The sequence below is a fragment of the Mizuhopecten yessoensis genome, unplaced genomic scaffold, assembly GCF_002113885.1.
Source record: "Mizuhopecten yessoensis strain PY_sf001 unplaced genomic scaffold, ASM211388v2 scaffold716275, whole genome shotgun sequence".
NCBI lineage: Eukaryota > Metazoa > Mollusca > Bivalvia > Pectinida > Pectinidae > Mizuhopecten > Mizuhopecten yessoensis.
Window position 1 is genome coordinate 169,977 of NW_018480035.1, and position 24,573 is coordinate 194,549.

The window sequence follows — 24,573 nt, forward strand, 5'->3', positions numbered from 1 at the left end:
AGACATGTTGTGAAAAACTTTTAATCACAATCTTCCCACTAGGGAAACCGTTATCCAATTCTGGTATTACAGTACATAAAAAAACATGCGAGAAACCTTGACATTTGATGTATCACCCATAAAACAACTAAAAACAGCTTATTTTGTTTATAATAAAAAAAATGCCCTGCCAACAGCTAAACCAGAAAATTATAAGACTCAAACGAGAAAATTTAACGATTTCCAGTTTTATTTTTTCTTCTAACAAAAATCACCGAAAAAATAAAAGCTAAATCCACGAAGACAGAATTACATAATTTACAAAACGATATCCGAAAGTAAATATGTCCGGAATGATTTTAACTAGTCTGTCTCTATCGCACCAGTAACAATATCCGATATAGCAAATCAGTAAATCCTACTCAAATACTACAGTATTTTATGAAGAACTGCATATTTGATTTATTAATACTAGAAAAAGCAACATATGAATATGTGTATATTCCATCGATTTTGAACGAAACCTGAATACGGTGTTATCGAGGCATTATCGCGTTTATAATTGTGCTAATGGACGGATATTAGAGAATCAATATAGACACTGGTCAGTCGATCGTAGCCCGATCCGTCTCCGGTCCGTATTACGGACAGGATAGTATTACACACTCAATGTACAACATGTTAATATACCAGACCGTGCTAATTAGCCTTACAGTCCGCTACTCAGCTATCCTTTCCTCGTTTTATATTCCATTGTGACTCTGACGCACTACAAAATTATAGATCTCGTACGTGTTTGTACGTTAAATATCAAATTTATCAACAAAACGAATCGGTGTGAATATGTCACGAGTTGTTTTTTTATGATGTATTAAACAAGTATCCTTTTATTTTGATCATATGACATTGCTATTAAATGTGGTATTTCCTATCAGCTATTACATTTGATCTGCAGGTTCATTTCACACCATTTAAACCGTCAAACAAGATTGTTTCTTATTTACATATGCATGAAATATTGGTTATATCATAGACAAAATATGAGTTTGTCTGCATTGCAATCGGTCTTTCTGAAACTAGTTTCCATGTTTTTCTTTATATTGCTCGACAAAGGCTCATTAGAAGGAAAATGTTTAGACTTATTTTCGAAAGACCATATTTTGTATTTGTACATCGACATAATGCCCCTCGTTTATTTGCCATCTCGCTTACTGCCAGTATATGTAAAAGTTTCATGTTACTTTTATAACAACACTTCACATGTTTCACTCGATATATTGCCAAACTCCTTTATAACGCCAACATTTGACAATGGTGGCAGTATAACGAGTTCTTTTTACTGTAAGTATGGATGTGATGCATGCATTAACGATGAAAACGGTAGAAGGAGGCTGAGCTGGAAAACGTTTGTAGAGCATTCATATTTAAATTTATCAACAAAACGAATCGGTGTGAATATGTCACGAGTTTTTTTTTTATGATGTATTAAACAAGTATCCTTTTATTTTGATCATATGACATTGCTATTAAATGTGGTATTTCCTATCAGCTATTACATTTGATCTGCAGGTTCATTTCACACCATTTAAACCGTCAAACAAGATTGTTTCTTATTTATATATGCATGAAATATTGGTTATATCATAGACAAAATATGAGTTTGTCTGCATTGCAATCGGTCTTTCTGAAACTAGTTTCCATGTTTTTCTTTATATTGCTCGACAAAGGCTCATTAGAAGGAAAATGTTTAGACTTATTTTCGAAAGACCATATTTTGTATTTGTACATCGACATAATGCCCCTCGTTTATTTGCCATCTCGCTTACTGCCAGTATATGTAAAAGTTTCATGTTACTTTTATAACAACACTTCACATGTTTCACTCGATATATTGCCAAACTCCTTTATAACGCCAACATTTGACAATGGTGGCAGTATAACGAGTTCTTTTTACTGTAAGTATGGATGTGATGCATGCATTAACGATGAAAACGGTAGAAGGAGGCTGAGCTGGAAAACGTTTGTAGAGCATTCATATTTAAATTTATCAACAAAANACTTGAGTTCCCGGAGAAAAGCCCTTCCGACTGTCCCACGTTGGTCTCAAACCCGCGACTCAGTGGTGGAGGGGTAGTGGTAGGAATGTCAGACGCCTTAACCACTTGGCCACCGCGGCCCTCCAACGTTAATCGAGGTCACAGTGACCTTTATTTGATATATTGGTGTAGTGCTCATTTATATTCAGAAATGAATTTTAATGAGTTTTTGGACTTGAGGAGTAAAACACATATGGTCTAACAAAGAGTTCGTATGGACGAGCGGATCAACGGAAAAGACAAACACTTAAAGGACCCATCCGCTTTAATGTTGCGGGTGACGTTAAATACTCTAACGATTTTAATATAAATCAAAGGTAGACACTTACTCAAAGCAATGGGCTGCCGTAATCACCCACTGCGGATGAATGAGGGAGGCGCCACAGAGATGGGGGAAACCGGAAGAGTTCGAGAACATGTGGTACCGAAGGAATTGGAGAGACACAAGCCAGGGCCACTCCCCTGGCGCCGCATGAATGCCGCCGACCACGCGCTTCTGACGCAGTGGTCTGCCGGCGTGTAGGTTCCTCAGGACACCGTGGAGGTCGTATCGGTTATTATGGAAATGAGTGAGTCCGCACGAGACGTGGATCCCTACCAAACAAAGTAGAAAGCAACATCATGATAGCATATTTTATCTTTTTGCATAGAAAACAAATCACAATATTTATGATTTTGGTAATTTTCATTTAACAAAATGAATTTTCCGTCAAAATTTGTTGCTCACCAAATTAAAAAGTCTAAAATGTTCTTCTATGCACTGTTTTTCTTGTTTTCATCATTAATATACATGTAATTTCTATACCTAAAATAGTAAATCTCATATTAACACTTTGACCTACAACTTAACAAGCATTTACCAAAATAAAACCAGCCTATTCAATATGGAACAAATGATTCAACTAAATAGAAATTACAGAAATTTGTGTGTGACACCAGAGAAACAAAATATGTATACACAATACTGGATTGGCTGTATGCATGTAACATTGTGTCATATTACCTTTCTGGATTTCATATATACCCCGAAGCGAGGGTGATATGAACTCCAGACAGGGAATATAAGCCCATATGTTACGGATTTCTGTCTGAAAGGTTACACAAAATCACTTTAACTGGGTATAACTAATGAAATACTGAGAGGACCTTTTCCAAATCTGGTCGTTCGTCCCCTAAACGACCCCTAATTATGTCACGAGAGTAAAATCGACCAGCTGCACTCACGGCATGTCGTAAAAGGCAAACATTACCAGAGATCTTTTCAATACCGTTTTTCTGGATCTCTTCGATTTCGGTCTATTTTCTACTATCTATGCCCTGCTGTTGAAAGCTTTGTTAGTTGTAACCTCTTAAAAACCTTCAAAACTAATTACCCGGTCAGTTTTCAAAAATATTGAAATTAAAATTTGAAAAATTATATGTATTGCCAAATTCAAAATGATTTATTTGAAGACAAAAACGCAGACACAAATTAAAAAAATAAGAAGATAGATTTAAGATATTTTCAGAAAAAAACCTCTGGATCCGCAACTGAACCGGTTGTTCCGCATAAAGGAACAGGCCCCTGGTGTCTCAAGTTATAAATCATCAGTAACTATCAGATGGCTATTAACATGGTTATCTCCCCTTGGATATTGAGAGGTGAGCGTATCGGTAACCTATTTATGACGATGGGCCGAAAATTATATTTGTGGTAACAACAGGTTATTTTTTTCCTGATATTTTTCATTTGAGGATTAAATCCTGTTATGTTGAGTTTTACGGAGTATAAACTTAAATAGGTCTTGAGACCGATTTTTTGAAATGCGAAATCGGAATTTTCGTACTCGTTTATCTGACGTATTCAGTATATTCAGCAGAAATGTCAATACTTTGTAATACAGTCAAATAGGGACAAATATATGAAAAATAAATGAATAAATAGAACTTGTTTATGAAACCCGGACGGTTCAAATCTTGTTTTGTTGTTTTGTACTGTAAACCTCGTAGGTGGAACCTGATCCACTTGGTTATATCAATATTGGTTATATATTAAGTAAGCCGAGAAAACCGCATAATCAGTGTTACACAACAATGAAATAGAGTAATATCTCCGGAGTTCAAAACACTATTACGTCTTGTCTATAATTCCTCTGTATCCTCTGTAACAACACCGCTTGAACGTTTACATAACATTTCCCGTTGTGACAGGCAATGCGACTCGAGTTGACATTCGAGGTCTATGTGCACTGACATACATCAAATAAATTCAGGAAATTACGAGGACGGAACACCTAAGATATATCGAGATTCGACCGACGCTCTCCCGGGCCTGTCTCCTGGCTAAATCAGAGGCCAACAGTTTCTGATGGAATTTCCACAGCATAAGGTGACGATTTACGACTTGGCTCGGATAAGTTGTCTGGCACCTGCTGTGTGCCCGGGTTTACATTACCAATGTCATGAATGGCGAATGCCAAAGAAATCTTACCCTCGTTCTCTGTAACAGCTGAAAGAGAGAAAGCGATAGGTGATACATATTATCGGTATTGTACAGTGGAACCTTTTAAAACCGTACTGCTAGTTATCCGTACGTTAAATAGTATGGACTGTTGCAGGACATGAATTGTTCGAACTAAAAAAAGTAAGAATAACGAAAATCAATCCTTTTGTGTGAAAATTTATTTTCGTTATTGCGCTTTAAAGATTATTTTTTTGAAGAATTGAAGTCGTTGTAAAAACAATAGATATTGTTGTATTCAAAAGAGACAAAAATATTAGTACATATTGTTTCATTTCACGAGTGTATTGTTTGATCAAACAATTTTTATTGCTGGGAACTTATATTTAAAACATTATATTGGAAATCATTGATTTGATGTTATTCAGAAAATATACACGGGTAAGGGAGATAATTTAAAGGGCGATAACTCGCACTTCAACTGTGTCGTTTGCTAGAAGTCTTTCTTTTTTGTAAGAATTTTTTTTCACAGCTTGACTATTCACCGACTTGGTACAGATGTAAAATGAACTCAGTTTGTGGAATAACAACGGAAAGTCTGTAGGTCATAAGCCAAAGTGATCAAATGTTTTACAACAATATAGATATATCTAGGATTGTCAAGACATAAATCAAAATATATGAATAAAGCATATTATACAAAGTGCCCTGACTAAATCGTACATTTGAAATGTCTATGTAATAATGTTTATTTATTTTACTATTTTTTGTAGCATTTACAACGAAAAAAAAGATTGTTCAAACCGCCTGCAAATCTAAATGAGAATGAATTCCTCCTTATCTTCTTGTTACAAGATATTTATCAATTTTGAAATAGTTTCATACATTTTCCAATTAATACATGTCTATATCCCATATAGCCTGTCTTTAATCCATTTTTCTATCTTATTCCGTCTTTGCGTATTGCAGAGTTATCTTCTCTTGAGAAAAGGGATTGATTGTTACGTCATTGGTTTGTGTGGGAAAATTACCTCGTTTTCTCAAAAGTTGATGACGTTACTCTCGCAAACAAATGACGTAACAATCAATACCTGTTCTCAAGAGAAGATAACTCTGCAATACGCAAAGACGGAATAGACCATGTTACAATTGCTGCCATTAAATATATTCAAACTTTACCTGACTAAAATTTAGCACAACATTGAAATGTGTGATCGACCCGGTCTACTTTCGAATTAATGAAAAGGTTTATTCTCGAAGTTTTTTTTACATTGTTTAATGATTTGTACCATGTTTTACTCGGCTATTATTTTGTTAAGTGTATAAGTCTTCGATAGACGAATGGTCGACTGTCTTAAAAATGTCCATCACTATAGATTTTAGATTTCTGCATAAAAATTAACGAAATTTCCCCATCCTCGTGTCTGCTCACCTGTAAAAACTAGGCGATAAATTAAGAAGAAAAAAATTTGATTTTTGCATGAAATCTGTATAGTACAGTCTCCTCAAAAGTCGAATCAATGTTTTGTACAGCTTACTAGAAGAAGATGGCATGCTACCAACCATTCAAGAGGTTTGTCAACAGCCAAAAAGTAACTTATTAATTTAGCTGAAACATGACCCTGTATTTTGCAAGTTAAGAATAAAATATCATTGTTTTCAATATCCTATCTTGTTGGTTACCCAAGCCGAGAAATCCATCACACAAATGGACGAATTTGATAACGCGAGTGTGTCTTGCAAACATTTAGCGCCACACATGAATCTTGGTTTCGACGTCTTCTTTTGGACGATTGAAATGGTCGCCATGTTGGCCCATTTCTAGATTTACCATGTGTCGTTTCTGACATTATTCAGCGGGAAATACTGAAGTCCTTAAAATGGTAGTTTTTATTTTCTGTGAAACTCTCGGCATTAAGAGTGAGTTCAACGGGTGGTTCACCAGTGGTCAGCCTAATGTGACCGAGAGGAGTATTGCGCTAGGTGCAGATGGCATGGTATTTCAGTGATGTCTCTAAAGTCTTAGTCTTGCATTCCCCACACTCTCGCCCTCTCTCGAGACTGCCTCAAGCGAGAGTCTCTCTACACGAGTGGAGATAAGCGTCTGGTTGAGCGAGAATACCAAAGTCTCTATTTCTACATCAGAGATATACCATTTATATATCTAAATATGCACAATCAAATTTATTATTCACTTCTTCGAACTTTGACATCCACATTTGACTCTGTGATATGATCTGGACAAGAAAACGTCAACGGGCGGACAGAAAGGTGTGTTCAACAGGGAGCATACAATGTCAAAAATGAACCCTTTCACCCCTATATGCAACTTTAGTAGACTCTCCCATGCATTGATCTGGATGAGTCCATTATGGTCTACATTGGCGAAAGGGTAAGTGGGTTTTGGTAACGTTAAACATTTGAACACCGAATATGAAACTAAGCCAGAAGAAACTTGTAATCCATCACGTGGATTTGTACGTACCACAGCCCCTGAGCCGCACCACTGGGGCGCTGGCTTGTCCGAAAGGCGTGACTCGTACACATAGCGTCCTGAGGGGCCGGAGATGAAGATCCACATCTATCGACTCGCCGTCAAAGCTCGTGAATACCTGTGGTAAATGCACAAACCCGTGTTAAGGAGTAAAGACTTCAAGGGAGACAACTCGCACGACAGAAAAAAAACATATATGTTTGCACTATTTCACAATTTAGCGACTTATCCGTTTTTAACACTTGTTAAGATTACCATGTATTAATCTATTAATTGTCTAGTTTTGTACAGTTCTATACGTTTACCAGGAACAAGGAGAAAATGCTTATTCTGTTAATTATGTGATGCATTAAATCATGTTTACCTTCGGTTGAGAACAATTCAATGTCTTCAATTATTCAAAATGCTGATATAGAGTTCGAAATTGTGACCTTATATTGTCGTTGACCCAAAGTTTTGAACTTAGTTCTACATCTCTGTTCGCCAATTATTCGTAATTGAAATAAACAAAGTGCTATTCTAAAAATACTTTTTACTCATTATACAAATTGAGTGCATGCCGTCAAAAATACACGACGAACAGGAGTTGCACATGGCTCTGTTTTACGACCATTTCTGTCGAATAAAAAATACGATCTTCATCTAGGCTGACTTATTGACAAAAAAATCGTCAAAAATATTTCATATCTCTGAAATACGTCGTATCTTGCGCAAAAAAGTGTAAACAAAATCTCATTATTCTGTCAAATATTTAGTATGCTGTCAACAATGAGTGGCATCTTATTTGTTTTCGCCGGTTTGTTATTGGAGCCATTGTTTAACAATAACCTTACGAAAATATTATATATATATATACATATATGTCGACCTATACAATCTAAATTAGAGACTCCGACGGATGTCTCTCAATACGTATATAACACGGCATTATAACATGCTAGACAGTGACACGCAGCTGTTGTATTAGGGATGTGAGACGGACACAGACTAGTTTCTCATCAGAGAGCCAATTATAGCCATATATCTAGAATTAAGACTAATTGAGAATGGCGAAACGGACAGATCCTGGAGCTCGGAAGAGCCCAAATACACTGCAACCTCATCAATTCAGATCCGTGGTGTTGATCTGAAGAATATTTCGCATCCCAGACGTTTTTCATTCAAGAGCGCAACGACGACTTTTAAGTGATAATTTGTCATTAATTTTGGATTCTTCATTAGACCGTCTAGGGAGCATGCCGTTTTAGTCTCTGGTTTGGTGACATTATTTTCTCGACAGTAATTTCTCTTTTTTTGTGAATGTTCAATTACATATAACAGATTTGCCTTTGTCTAGTTGACCATTTAGGCATGTAGCACGATAACCCTGTCAGAATCTCCGAAACAAGACAAAAGTAGCTAAATTGTTAAAAAAACCCAAAAACAATTGTTTGTTTGCTCATATTGGCGATGAATGCAAAATGAAATCAATTCAATACTTCTATACCTTTTTGGAATATTTCAATCTCATACAAAATTAAACCAATTCAGCAATTAGTTCAGATTAATGTACATGTATTTATTATATATATGCTTGTCAGTGAACTACATTACAAGTATGACGCCAACAAAAGGGACATTGCGTTCATAACTGATAATAGATACCATCAGAATTTGGTTGAGTTATACAGTGGTCAATATAACAAACACGTTTTCAAACTGAAAATTTCATAGAATATTTTTGAAATGATGGAAAAATAAATTGCTAACGCTAGATTATTTCAATGATGCAGAAAACAGACGGCATGTGATCAATTATGCCATTTCTAACGATTTGAGCGTGAGACGCACGAAAATTACTTCAGAAAAATTCCTCACGGCGTGGGACACATTTCTCACTCACGAATTTCAATCGGTCTCATGAAAAGAAACAAAGATGGTCAATCCTAGAAAAGAAACGATGGCTACGTGGATTCAAATTGATCTTGGTCACTTGAGGACACACACGAAATAATGTCGTGTTACCGTTATTCTTTCGTGAATGATGAATACGTATACGTCTCCAGAGCCCCAACTCAACCGGAAGTAAAACCAATAAACCGATTTCCGGTCTGTCGACAGCACAACCGAAATTAACAACAGTTCTGGAATAAAATTTGGCTTTGTTTAAAGTTTTATTTACCTTGGCGTGGTTGCCCTCCAGTACGTCATAGAAATTGACGCATGTGCGGCTGTACGAGAGACGGTAACTGCTATATCCGATGGCAGTCGGCTCTATGCGGACGATGGACACGAGTTTTTCCCCCGCCAGGCGGAGCTGTGCGCCACTATCGCTGGCAGTAGTGTTTAGACTCTTAAAGCATGCAGACGGCACTTTGGAAGAAATGAAAGTTTGAATGTAAGCAACGTGTAACTAAACTAAAAGTGGATTTGTAATGCAAATCCCATTGATGTGAAATTAGCCTCCAAAAACGATTTTGGATACAAATTCTTTGATAAATCGTGCCAACACCTGTGTACGTTTAACGTGTGCTACAACATTCTCTCGTTATATTGCGACAATATGTTAAACTACTTTTTGGTGTTATGTAGAAGTTTGCGATATGTCGAAGAAGATGTGTGCGATTTTCTTTAAAAATTGGGAAATGTGGAGGTTGAAAACCAATGTGATAGGCGAGATTGCAATTGAAAAGCGGGCATTATATCGAAATGTCACTGTAAATACAGAAAGGATTCTACAGAAAATATGATAATTTCTGATGCCTTTTTGAAATACCATGTTTTTGGAAAACTAAAAAAAAAGGAAAAAAATGATGCAACAATATGATTATCACAATAATAGTACTTACTGCACCCGTTGAGCTCGAATCTGAGGGCTGACAGGTTACCATGGCGCTCAGTGGGAATGAGGCGGACACATTTAGCCACAAATACGTGGTTGAACACGATGGTGGACACTGAGCTCGTATCAACATTGGCCGCGAACACCTTTAATATAGAGGCGGCAATTAGTGACACGTAACATCTAATTAAAAACTCGGTACCGAATCTCCAGTCCGGAGCACATAGGAAAGGAAAAGAAAGAAAAATCAAAAACGATCCGGGACGTAATTTGAAAGCCAGGCACTGAACAAGTGCAAAACTTCCTAACTTCAGGAACATTCTCAAATCTATTTTAAGGACTATATTTCCACAAACTTTATATGAAATATTTTTTTAAGAAATGGTGTTAAAGAATTATCCGTTGGATTGAAAATGAGGATGATTGAAAGAAAACAAGGTTCTAGAGCATTTGAGAGGAGAAAGAATATTTAAGTTAAGAACGTTTTTAGGAGTTGAAAGGTTTCTTAAAAGTTGGGCCGGAGTGTTGATGCTGTACACCAAGTATGGTGGCAAGAAATATTGGTAACGGCGTAAATGAGGCCTAAGAACGATTTTTGGGTCGAGACAGGCGGACAAAAATTGTGTGCAATTCAAAAACTTCATTTCATGAAGGGAGAAGGAGAAGGGACTGGGGTTGGGAGTACTGTTGTCTTGATTCTACATACCTTCGGCGCACCGTTATCCTCAATTTCGAAGTAATCTCGGCAATTGACACTATAATTCACTCTCAGTGACGTCACCCACATGTGTCTCTCACTGTCTCCCTGTACCAGTAGACCGGTGACTAGCATGTTACTCTCGACTTCAACCTGAACGCAAAAAAGATCAAGTCCAGAATTAGGGGCACTATTCAAAATAGGTCTGTTTGGTTACGCTATTCCGTCTTTGCGTATTGCAGAGTTATCTTCTCTTGAGAGCAGGTATTGATTGTTACGTCATTTGTTTGTGAGAGTAACGTCATCAATTTTTGAGAAAACGACGTAATTTTCTCACACAAACCGATGACGTAACAATCAATACCTGCTCTCAAGAGAAGATAACTCTGCAATACGCAAAGACGGAATACTTATTTCTAAACGATTCTTCATAATCCACAATCCAATCGTTTGTGATATTTCAGTTAGGTTGTTTGCGCATAAAAAAGGAATATTCAGGAGAAATACAAGACTTTTTGATAGCTTTGAGCATCTTTAGAAATATTGTTCACTTATATTCCCTCCAATTATACGTAGGGGATTTCCAGATTTGCTCATAGCTATGTCCTTTTGCCTTGACGGAGCCCTATACAACTGGCTACCGGTTGCGTGTTTCGTTCGTAAGGGGAGCTTATTCTCTTGAACATAGGCTATAACTAAGTACGTATTTACCTATGGTATGCAAATTAATTAAAATTGCTTATTTTGAACATACAAAACAACAGCGAAATATCCACTGTACTCAAAACTTAAGACACTCGAAACCGCGCAACCTTGACATTGGACATCCGTCCTCTACAGTCTGACTGTCTGCAAACATACATGTATTTCGTTCTCGTCTCGCAAGTATTTATACGGTTTATCTTCCCGGCGATGATTACCGTGTTTAATAATTATGGAAACATGTTATGAAGTTCCAGTATATATCCAAAACTGTGAAAACGGTGATGTCAAGTGCGTGTCCAAATGACGACATGACTTACTTGTACAAATGTAGTCGGGCCAAGCGTTGTTCCGTACCAGGATCGCCGGCCGTTGAGTCGGACGTCCTGGGCATCACCTTCAGTCGCAGATAAGGTGTAAGGAAGCAGGGACCGGGAGTTCTCGGCCACGCCCAGGGGTGTGGTACACAGGGCGGCGTCTAGACTCTGTGCAAATTAGAAGAAGAATAAGGAAATGAACGTGTGTAAATATAAGTCTTTCAAACTGACATCGTTATGGTGTTACAATCATAGGAATCCTATTATAGCTTAACGGAGAAATAATAATGTATTATTGTACATGAAAATGCTTAAGGCAACATTCAAGACCAACATTTCGAGACCTATGTTCTCTTCAGCAGATACAAAAGTTTAAGGAGGCATGGCCTCACATAGGAAAAACATCATGTATAGGCGGGTCTAGCAACGAACCAAATCGGGAACCGTCGGCACTTTCCGTAAATTAGGAAAGACTTTCTCGTTTAAGAAAGTGCCGACGGTTCCCAATTGACAATGAGCCAAGGAAAGAAAGAACAAATTGAAGCAACACAGCTAAGCCAAGAGGACGCAATTCTTCTCAACAACGAGGATGAAACTGAAGAACAAATATGGCGATGCTACTTACATGCAAAAATGCATGAGTGTGAGCGCTGTAGCTCATCCTTTTACGTAAAGTGTTTTGGGAAATAGGTCAGGAATTTTTCATGTCTACAGAACTCAGACTCAAAGTGTCTCTGCACTTCTTGTAAGCCAGAAGTTAAGATGAACATAAATACTGGCATATTGAGACAAAAATGAGGAAATGTGTCCGAAATCAGAAAACGATACTATAGTTAAGAATATCTCTATCGGAAAGTAATATGTGAGGGAATTTGACAGGGCTATGATAAGAACAATCATCAAATAAGAAAAAAGCAAAGGACCCAACAGTCTTTCAGGTAAATCCCAGTAACGTCAAAAAGATATTGTCAGATATTGACGAGAAACAATCTCTGGCGTTCCATTTTGTTATATTTGGTGTTAACAAGAAGAACAACAATATACATGAGGACATAGTATTTCATGATTCAAAGACTGCTCACAGGATTCTCAACAAACGCAAAGTCGGCGATAAAGCCATAGACAGCAGTGACAGGCTAAGATTGAGACCAATTCTTGTATCGTTATCAACCCTGGAGGCGAAGAAAAAAAAACCTGTTTGTGAACTCAACGTTTTCTGTTAAACACAAGATTAGACGAGTGAAAGAAAAACTGATCATTTCAGATGCTGATGAATGGTACGAGTCTGTATGGAATGATAGTGGTAATATAAATGGTAACAAGTTGAGAACTTACAGAACTTTTTAATCAAATTTAATACCAGATTCATATGTCATGCTTGTTAGACAAAAGAGCAAACGAAGATTACTTTTTAATTTTAGATGTGGCTGTCTACCTCTAGCAGTGGAAACTGGCAGATACGCCAAACCTGTGATTCCACTAGAGGAACGCTTGTGTAAGATATGTACAAATGTAAATAACTGTATAGAGGAAGAATTACACTTTTTAATTGAATGTAATGTATATAATGACATAAGATAATCCTTCTTTAATGTAGCAAAAATTATAAGAAATGATTTTGCAAGTCTTAATAACACCGACAAATTTAATTTCATAATGTCTTCCGAGGAATTACAAATTCCACTTGCGAACCACTTATATAATATGTACAGAAGACGTAGCAGTCTATGTGATTAGTTATGATTTTAAACAGTGTCTTGTAAGCCATTTTAGGCTGAATATCATATACAATTTCATTTTCTATTTTATGCATTTGTTAAATATGATACCAGGTGTCAATCAGAAACATTTTTTATGAAAATAATCTTCCGTTTAAATTATAATTAGCTACTAGTTAGTGTGAATTTAGCAGACCTCGCTGGTAGGGGGCTCCCCAACCATTGGAAACCTAAATTTCACTACAATGTAGAACTAGGAAATTATTCATTTTATTTATCACCATTGTTATTGATTTTTTTAAAGACATAAGGTTTTAAGGCAGTAAATGTAAAAGAAACCTTTTAACTATTATAGTATTTAATATGTAAGGACAAATCCAGGAGTTTGTTAGGTAGGGGCTGTCCCAATCACCTGCTCTCTGGATTGGCACATGTGATATTTTTATTTTTTTTTATTTTTATTTTTTATGAATAATAAGCTGTTCTTAATAAAATTATGATATGGTCTATATATTTTTACATTAAGATGATTGATCCCTGTTATGTAGCTATATGTTTTTACACTGTGTAACTATATACTTGTACGATGTAACTGTGATATGACACCATAATAAACAAAATTGACTTGACTTGACTTGTATTTATATATATTTAATGAAAACAAAAACAGGATTTAAGTTCATCACACTCACACTAACAGTTGGTACCTATATGCGTTGTAAGTCAAAACAGATTAGAATTAATAATTTGATGGCATGCAAAAACTAATGTACAAATATACAAGATTTTATTTCAAGTTTGAATCATTTGATAAACTGCCTTTCACAGTACATGGTAAGTATAAATAAGTTTCTGAATTTTAATGTCGGTAAGAATAATGTCCAAGAAAAACTAAATCCGCCATATGTTTTAAAACACATGCTGTCAAAACGTGTGTTCGATCCTATCAATGTATCTCGAAGCAATATTTAAGAATATTAAATCCAAACTACATTGTACTACTGACAACAATGATAATAAAAATGATTCATTTCATTTTAAACTTCTACAATGTATTCCCTGAAAACGTTCAACTTATATTTTGAAGTAAAAAAAAAGAAGAGTTTTAGCAAAATTCTAGCCAGATATCATGGCTTGATACCTTTTGGTTTTTCAGTAGAACTCAGTTGGGCGTTATTAACAATTTGACTCCTGTTGCCTTGAATATAGGCCAAGGTTATTTCTGTTTCAAAACTCTATAATACTCCATGCCAGCAAGATAAACATTATACAGCGTGATTCTAGGGGCATTCGATTTTTCAAAAAAGAGTGTTTCGAGGTCTTTTTTTTTATAAACTTGCCCCTTTGTGTTCTTAAAAAATAAAAATCTTTTACGAACTTAAAAAAGCACTCCATGCAAATAAGCTATTTGAAGAAGTAGTTTGAGCGTTTCGACAAACTTGTCCCAGGTAACCTTGAATATAGGTCAAGGTCATTTCTTTTCGCAGTCTTTGTATTACTTTATGCCTGTTTTAATACCAATTTTGCTCAAGTTCATGATACTATGCTATTTGGTTCTTCAGATGAAGTCGTTTGGAGCGTTTTAGCATCCAAATATTGCACAGTGTACTTACCGCAAACTACTTCATGGTACCCCCCGTTTATTAACCGGGTTTGTTAATTTTTTTTAGATAAGTACCATGGTTACTACATAACAGATATCAAAATCATTAGTCAGCTGGTCCGTTACAGCAATCCTTTTAGATGCCCCGAATTGTACCCCTTTTTTTGCCCCCTATAAGGGCTTCGTAAATCTTTACTGAATGAACACTTCTTACCAAATATGGTTTCAATCGGTATAGTAGTTCTTGAAAAGAAGTCGTAAAAAGTTAACTGACTCACGAGAGGTAGGAACGGTGACAACGGTCAGATTAATTTAGCCGATAGAATCATATGCTCTTTCACCCGTGAACGAGCCGGCTATTTTTTTTTTAATGTTTGACAGAAAATGAGAAGGGCTGTTACTATATATGAGACAATATATGATTGACATCGAAATTGATTGATTCTATCCTTATCACGTGGGTACTCACCTGTATCTTTTTACCTGTGATGTACAGGTGATATTTTCTACCTGTGTCGTTACAATCAATGACGTACAAGTAACATCCCTATCACAACCCTTACATCATGTTTCATAAAATTGCCACTCGGGATTTCAATAAATCAGATACAAATTATAATTAAAATTATATGCATAGCACGTTTACAACTTCAATAACTTTTATAGCTCGTGATCACGTTCATCTTAATTTTTCCCGAACCCGACAACAAGATAACGAGTAATTATTATAGATAAAAGTGACGTAGTTATTTTCAAGTCTAAAAATGGAAGAAAAAAAAATCATTTCGCACAGTATTGCTTTTGTGCTTAAATGGAAAAGGTTGGTAGATGAACTTTTGGTTGGTCTCGAGACAAGTTAAATGAACTGCAAAGTAGCTCATGTTGGAATTTATTTCAATACAAACTCAATCCTTTGATGTACATCACAATAATATCGCGGTTGCGTAACGGTAAAATTGACAGGCCCTTCTAGTCGGTTGCCGCTCCTCTGTAATCTTGAAATGACAGGTATCACTGATTCAGTCAAGTACCAATCAAATACCTATCTTCGTGGCTTCAGTTTTGCCAGAACATATTCCAGGGGTGCTAAGAGCGTAAGTTGGCGTTACCCCTGAAGTATCGAGGATGTCACCCATGAGCTCCGTATACGCGCCCCTCGTGTGTGATACAAGTAAGCTTGTTTGATCCTTTAATATACATCAAAATAATCTCGCGGTTGCGTAACGGTAAAATTGATTGGCCTTGAAGTCGGGTATCGCTCCTCTGTAATCTTGTACATATTTCAGGGGTGCAGAGAGCGTATAGGTGAGCATAACCCCTTGATTAAAATCAATATCCAATCCTTATATTTTAATTGAAATCGTTTCTTGGGGTCACGAATAATCGCTAGATCGGACAAAGTGTTTAGTTACCACAACGCCATAATCGCTAACACACTTCTGGATGTATTGTCGGCAGATTTAAGAAAGCAAGTGTAATAAAGAGTCCGGAAATTGGCATTTTTTTCCGGATTATCAAAACCGCATTTACATTGTACTATTTTAATCAATATCTGGTAGATAAAAGATTAATATAGACAATTATCATAAGCCGGTTTGATAAGTTTTCTTCTGTTTTTATCAATTTATAACACACAAATGTGAGGACACCTTAAAAAAAATAACATGATAACATCATGGCCGGCGGATTGGAGATTGTTATGCCATAAAGGTCAGTATGAAATTAACAAAAAAATATAATTGAATAAGCATATTGGGTTTACAGCATTTTGATTACAATGTGTTATATATTGGAGATATGTGATGCATGTTACATTTTCATGGCAATATCGAATTTTTCACACCGCGAACCTTAAACTCGTTTTTCAGTGAGTAATATTTCCTGAAAAGACTCCAATTTCCGCTAATCTCTTCGACGCATCGTCGTAAAACACAAACAGAATTTAAATGTACATTTAGAAAAGATACGAGAAATTGCAGCAATTGCCAATAATGCACTAACGTGTTTGAACAATGAACCCCGTAATGATGTATCATAAACAGCCTGCTTCAGAGAGTTGGAACGGTGTCAACAGCACAATGGCGCGATACGGCGCACGTACTCCTGTGGTCAGCGGGTAATACAAGTAGCTAATTGGCTTCATTAAGTGGAACCGTCGACAACCGCATACGATTGGAAAAGGTTTACGACCAAATCATCGGATTCATAAAATAAAGCATATATTGTTTGGATTGAACTTTTAAGTATTTGTTTGCCTAAAATAATATTGTTCGCATGAAACTGTGTAAAGATTAATTGGAGCCATTGGACCATTGCATCATATGACTAAAACAGCCACAACCAAAATAGCCTTATTAATATTTTAACGCGAAATGCGTCGTAATTTACAGTGTTTATTTTGCCTTATATTGGAAAACACTGTTGTTCCACAGTCTCCCAGTGACGTACGACTGCGCTTTGTTCTTCAAACATTATTCGTTCTAAGTAAGCTATATGCGGCAAACTCTAATTACAGTAATCGTCAATCCTAATTAGGCAAATAGCATTGGTCCTATACACAGGCCTTGATGTAGTACGAAGCAATAGTACACAAATACATGTTTAGTAGTTGGCCCTGATTAGGTACACGACAATGGATATCTTGGTGTTAGTCCTTATATAGAACACAAATACATGTTTAGTATTTGGCCCTGATTAGGGACACGACAATGGATATCTTGTTGTTAGTCCTTATTAAGTACACACATAATGTTAAGTTGTTGGCCCTGATTAGGTACACGACAATGGATATATTGGTGTTAGTCCTTATTAAGTACACAAATACATGTTTAGTATCTGGCCCTGATTAGGTACACGACAATGGATATATTGGTGTGAGTCCTTATATAGTACAAAAGTACATGTTTGGTAGTTGGCCCTGATTAGGTACACGACAATTGATATCTTGGTGTAAGTCCTTATTTAGTACACAAATAGATGTTTAGTAGTTGGCCCTGATTAGGTACACGACAATTGATATCTTGGTGTAAGTCCTTATTTAGTACACAAATAGATGTTTAGTAGTTGGCCCTGATTAGGTACACGACAATTGATATCTTGGTGTAAGTCCTTATTTAGTACACAAATAGATGTTTAGTAGTTGGCCCTGATTAGGTACACGACAATTGATATCTTGGTGTAAGTCCTTATTTAGTACACAAATAGATGTTTAGTAGTTGGCCCTGATTAGGTACACGACAATGGATATGTTGGTGTGAGTCCTTATATAGTACACAAAAAGATGTTTAGTAGTTGGCCCTGATTAGGTACACGACAATGGATATGTTGGTGTGAGTCCTTATATAGTACACAAAAAGATGTTTAGTAGCTGGCCCTGATTAGGTACACGACAATGGATATCTTAGTGTAAGTCCTTATTTAGTACCCAAATACATGTTTAGTAGTTGGCCCTGATTAGGTACACGACAATGGATATCTTGGTGTGAGTCCTTATATAGTACAAAAGTACATGTTTAGTAGTTGGCCCTGATTAGGTACACGACAATTGATATCTTGGTGTAAGTCCTTATTTAGTACACAAATAGATGTTAAGTTGTTGGCCCTGATTTGGTGTGAGTCCTTAGCACTGGACTATCTAGATGTTGTCACTGATTTAGTACACATAGTTGGTATACTGTATATTTAGTACACATAGTTGGTATACTGTATATTTATACATAGTTGGTGTACTGTATATTTAGTACACATAGTTGGGATACTGTATATTTAGCACACATAGTTAGTTTACTGTATATTTAGCACACATAGTTGGTTTACTGTATATTTAGCACACATAGTTGGTATACGGTATATTTAGTACACATAATTGGTATACTATATATTTAGTACACATAGTTGGTATAATGTATATTTACACATAGTTGGTATACTGTATACTTAGTACACATAGTTGGTATACTGTATGTTTAGAGGGGCACACATAGTTGGTATAATGTATATTGAGCACATATAGTTGGTATACTGTATATTTAGTACACATAGTTGGTGTGCTGTATACTTAGTACACGTAATTGGTATACTGTATATTTAGTACACATAATTGGTATAATGTTTATTTAGTACACATAATTGGTATAATGTTTATTTAGCACACATAGTTGGTATACTGGATATTTACACATAGTTGGTATACTGTATATTTAGTGCATATAGTTGGTTTACTGTATATTTACACATAGTTGGTATACTGTATATTTAGTACACATAATTGGTATAATGTTTATTTAGCGCACATAGTTGGTATACTGTATATTTACACATAGTTGGTATACTGTATACTTAGTACACATAGTTGGTATACTGTATGTTTAGAGGGGCACACATAGTTGGTATAATGTATATTTAGCACACATAGTTGGTATACTGTATACTTAGTACACATAGTTGGTATACTGTATATTTATACATAGTTGGTGTACTGTATATTTAGTACACATAGTTGGTATACTGTATATTTAGTACACATAATTGGTATAATGTTTATTTAGCACACATAGTTGGTATACTGTATATTTACACATAGTTGGTATACTGTATATTTAGTACATATAGTTGGTTTACTGTATATTTACACATAGTTGGTATACTGTATACTTAGTACACATAGTTGGTATACTGTATATTTAGAGGGGCACACATAGTTGGTATAATGTATATTGAGCACACATAGTTGGTATACTGTATATTTAGTACACATAGTTGGTATACTGTATATTAAGTACACATAATTGGTTTACTGTATATTTACACATAGTTGGTGTACTGTATATTTACACATAGTTGGTATACTGTATATTTAGTTCACATAGTTGGTATACTGTATATTTAGCACACATAGTTGGTATACTATATATTTAACACACATAGTTGGTGTACTGTATATTTAGTACACATAATTGGTATACTGTATATTTAGTACACATAATTTGTATACTGTATATTTAGCACACATAGCTGGTATACTGTATATTTAGTACACATAGTTGGTATACTGTATATTAAGTACACATAATTGGTTTACTGTATATTTACACATAGTTGGTGTACTGTATATTTACACATAGTTGGTATACTGTATATTTAGTTCACATAGTTGGTATACTGTATATTTAGTACACCTAATTGGTTTACTGTATATTTACACATAGTTGGTGTACTGTATATTTACACATAGTTGGTATACTGTATACTTAGTACACATAGTTGGTATACTGTATATTTAGTACACATAATTGGTATAATGTATATTTACACATAGTTGGTATACTGGATATTTAGTACACATAGTTTGTATACTGTATATTTAGCCCACATAGTTGGTATACTGTATATTTAGTACACATAATTGGTTTACTGTATATTTACACATAGTTGGTGTACTGTATATTTACACATAGTTGGTATACTGTATACTTAGTACACATAGTTGGTATACTGTATATTTAGCACACATAGTTGGAATACTGTATATTTAGCAAACATAGTTGGTATACTGTATCTTTATTACACATAGTTGGTATACTGTATATTTAGTACACGTAATTGGTATACTGTATATTTAGTACACGTAATTGGTATACTGTATATTTAGTACACGTAATTGGTATACTGTATATTTAGTACACGTAATTGGTATACTGTATATTTAGTACACATAATTGGTATAATGTTTATTTAGTACACATAATTGGTATAATGTTTATTTAGCACACATAGTTGGTATACTGTATATTTAGCACACATAGTTGGTGTACTGTATATTTAGTACGTTTACTGTATATTTACACATAGTTGGTGTACTGTATATTTACACCTAGTTGGTATACTGTATATTTAGTTCACATAGTTGGTATACTGTATATTTAGTACACCTAATTGGTTTACTGTATATTTACACATAGTTGGTGTACTGTATATTTACACATAGTTGGTATACTGTATATTTACACATAGTTGGTATACTGTATACTTAGTACACATAGTTGGTATACTGTATATTTAGTACACATGATTGGTATACTGTATATTTAGCACACATAGTTGGGATACTGTATATTTAGCACACATAGTTGGTATACTGTATATTTAGTACACATAATTTGTATACTGTATCTGTATATTTAGAGGGGCACACATAGTTGGTATAATGTATATTGAGCACACATAGTTGGTATACTGTATATTTAGTACACCTAATTGGTTTACTGTATATTTACACATAGTTGGTGTACTGTATATTTACACCTAGTTGGTATACTGTATATTTAGTTCACATAGTTGGTAGACTGTATATTTAGCACACATAGTTAGTATACTGTATATTTAGTACACATAATTGGTATACTGTATATTTAGTACACATAATTGGTTTACTGTATATTTACACATAGTTGGTGTGCTGTATATTTACACATAGTTGGTATACTGTATACTTAGTACACATAGTTGGTATACTGTATATTTAGCACACATAGTTGGTGTACTGTATATTTAGTACACATAGTTGGTATACTGTATATTTAGTACACATAGTTGGATAAAGTACACATTATTTGCCTGAACGCAAGCACAGTAGAGGGCGTGGTGTTGATAGTTGTTTAGAAAACAACTTGAATTAACCTTGAGCATTTGTTCGAATTATAAGCTTACATTGATTCGTGATAATAAATAGAATTCGCTTTAAATCATCATAACACGCTGTGTATCTGCTTATTCCCGTCGGTTTTAGGAGCAAACACTCAAATATTAACGCCTTAATAAATCTCCGAGGACATATGTAATGTGTGAGTGACATTTAGGTGATACCTTTCGTGAAAAACACGCCCAAAACCAGCACTGGAAAAGTAGCTGAAATGCAATCGCTCAAAATTGCACCTATAACATGATTTTCGCGCCTCGGTAATCATATGTAATCATCGGTGATCCTCGGTAATCCTCGAGTGTTGACGGCTGTATGTCTTACTTGACGGATTGTTTGTCGGTTTATATTGACCTTTGTTGAATATGGAAAGTATTATGTGGACAAACAGTTCATCTTTAGAGATAGCAATATTTGTTTTTTATCTTTTCTTCTTTTTGCAAAAACAACGTTTTGACCTGTTCATAGAACCATGCCACGATTTAGCGTCTTTTTAACCTTGATTTACTTAAGAAGAACAAGTCATAAACGTTGAAATATAAATGAAATTGAAATTTACGACCGAAGTTAAAACGATAAAACATGTTTCTTTAATTGACGTTTAATTTTCCGAACACAAGAAATACATGTAGCAATTTAGCGTCATCAGCGAGCTACGTCAGAGTATTGACGATGCCAACTTATTTAAATGTGAAAGGCAGACTGAATTCTCTTTATTATTTCACTTAAACAAACAAACATACATATATATTTGCCTTGTTAATGAATGTTTTGGTAAAGAATCGAACAGAACTACAAATTGTAGTATTGAATTTATTGTACAGACCAACACAACTATTTACTTACGGGTTTGTAAATAGACAGGGCGCAATGGCTGATGAATGCTGACTGGGAAAATATAACGGCTTCATATTGGGAAAATAATCAATGTAATATGCGTTGTTGCTTAGAGGGTCATGTTCATAGGATAATTATTTATTCCCATTTTAATTATATGCATATCATTAAGAAACTTTGTTCTGGCGAAATTTTCGTTTTATGTCACAAACAAATATTTGTTTATTTATAGTTAAAAATATTCACAACAGCTATGGTGGTATAAAGACGGCGCCATAGAAACCTTGCAAAGAAGAAAGAGCAGGTAGGAGGAAAATAGAAAAGGTGGAGGTCCCAAGTGCTGCAGTTAAGAAAATAGATGATTGTTTTTTAGTTTCTTTGTGTTTTACGTCCTATTAACAGCTATGGTCATTTAAGAACGAGCTAGGTTTTGGTGGTGGAGGAAAACCGGAGTACCTGCAGAAAAACCACCGACCTGCTGCCAGTATCTGGCGACTGCCTCACGTAGACATCGAACCTACGACTCACACATCCCCGTATTAACTCCAACTCCAACAACCCAGGTGGAGTATAAAATGGTCTGGGTCGGATGTTGCGGTATCTGTGATGTAGCATTCAAGTGAGGTGGCACTTTAAAAGATGCCGTTGGAAGCACGGTCCCACTACAAACAGAACACAATACATCTCCAGCACACAAGCAGGCAAACATACATAGGGAGATATTAGCCAGGTGGCACAGAACTAGAAGTTAGCGCCTGATAAGGCAGCTCCTGCGAATTCCTCAAAAAATGTATATCCTAATTGTATTAATTGGATATCTATGTACTGTAAAGCGCTTTAGAGTGGCTTATGTTAGCTAGATAGGGCGCTATATCAAATGTTTATTATTAATATATTATTATTAAGGATATCCTTATACAGACACTGTTCCAAGACAGGGACATATCTTCGATCAGGTAGCTCAGCTGGTTTAGATGACCGTATTGTGCTTGGAGTCCAGGGTCCGAATCCTGACACTGACCCCATTACATATTCTTTAACTCTCAGAATACTGTTTTTGAGTGTTAATTGTTTTGTATTGTTGTATATATATATCATCCCCAACATTTTGGAAGATGTGGGTTTCTTTTCAGAAATGACTTATAAAAGCAATCGCTACGCCGGCAAAACAATTTTCAGTTCCTTGTTAGTGTTTTTGGTGACCGTACGTTGTTGGTCCGTAAACAAATAATGATAATTTTTAAATTTAATCGCAAAGGAGAAAATGGTGCAGGAGTCTATATGAGAGCTCTGTATATCATCTACGGTTTCTGTGGACACAGTCAATAACTGTGACGGTTTCATTACATCATGAAAACAATTGATTAATATCACCCTCAGGAAAGGTCAAAGCTTATAGCTGAGCTGATAATTATCACATACTTATTATCGTATAATATATAAACCACACTTAAATCTATGCGATAATAGTTGTGAAACTGCAATTGACTCTTCAAGAACGAACAATGATATGTTGTGTTACTGGTTCCATTTCCACGAGCGTGGGGCCGCGGTGGCCAAGTGGTTAAGGCGCCTGACATTCTGCTACCACTAGCCCTCCACCACTGGGTCGCGGGTTCGAGGCCTATACGTGGGGCAGTCGCTAGGTACTGACTGTAGGTCGGTGGTTTTTCTCCGGGAATTCCGGTTTTCCTCCACCACCAAAACCTGGCACGTCCTTATATGACCATAGCTGTTTATATAATAGGACGTTTAACACACACAAACCAAACCAAATCCACGAGCGCAAACCAAACCAAATCCACGAGCGTGCTTTGAGGATCCCCGTACCACTGCCAAAATCTGTAACTACACATAGGAAACTATTTTTCCGGCATGACTATATTATATCTATGATAACTCATTTCTGAAAATAAAACAATACCTTGTTGGACTTTTATATATATATAAAAAAAAAAAAGTAAAGGTAAAATAAACAAAATATAATCAACAACAGCGGACTAAGGGATTCAGCGGTGCTAGACCGGGAATACAAACCCTGGAATACAGATACTGAGCTACCCAGTCCTTAGTCTCGTTCAACCAGACTCTTTTTGTTTGCGCAAGTTACGCCGATCAGAGATCAAGCATCTGGTTGAACGAGACTACCCAGTCCTGGCCCAACTGTACCAC

General features: G+C 35.7%; 1 protein-coding gene across 1 annotated transcript in view; it reads right to left on the reverse strand.

Moving 5' to 3' along the window:
* LOC110442526 overlaps positions 1-24,573 on the reverse strand; it is a 39,782-nt gene that overhangs the window by 10,698 nt on the left and 4,511 nt on the right. The window contains exons 2-8 of the mRNA XM_021486172.1: positions 11,550-11,714; positions 10,537-10,680; positions 9,838-9,976; positions 9,171-9,361; positions 7,001-7,127; positions 4,546-4,563; positions 2,405-2,669 (exon numbers count right to left, since the gene is read on the reverse strand). Coding sequence (XP_021341847.1) covers positions 2,405-2,669; positions 4,546-4,563; positions 7,001-7,127; positions 9,171-9,361; positions 9,838-9,976; positions 10,537-10,680; positions 11,550-11,714 — 1,049 coding nt within the window. The remainder of the gene's footprint in view (positions 1-2,404; positions 2,670-4,545; positions 4,564-7,000; positions 7,128-9,170; positions 9,362-9,837; positions 9,977-10,536; positions 10,681-11,549; positions 11,715-24,573) is intronic.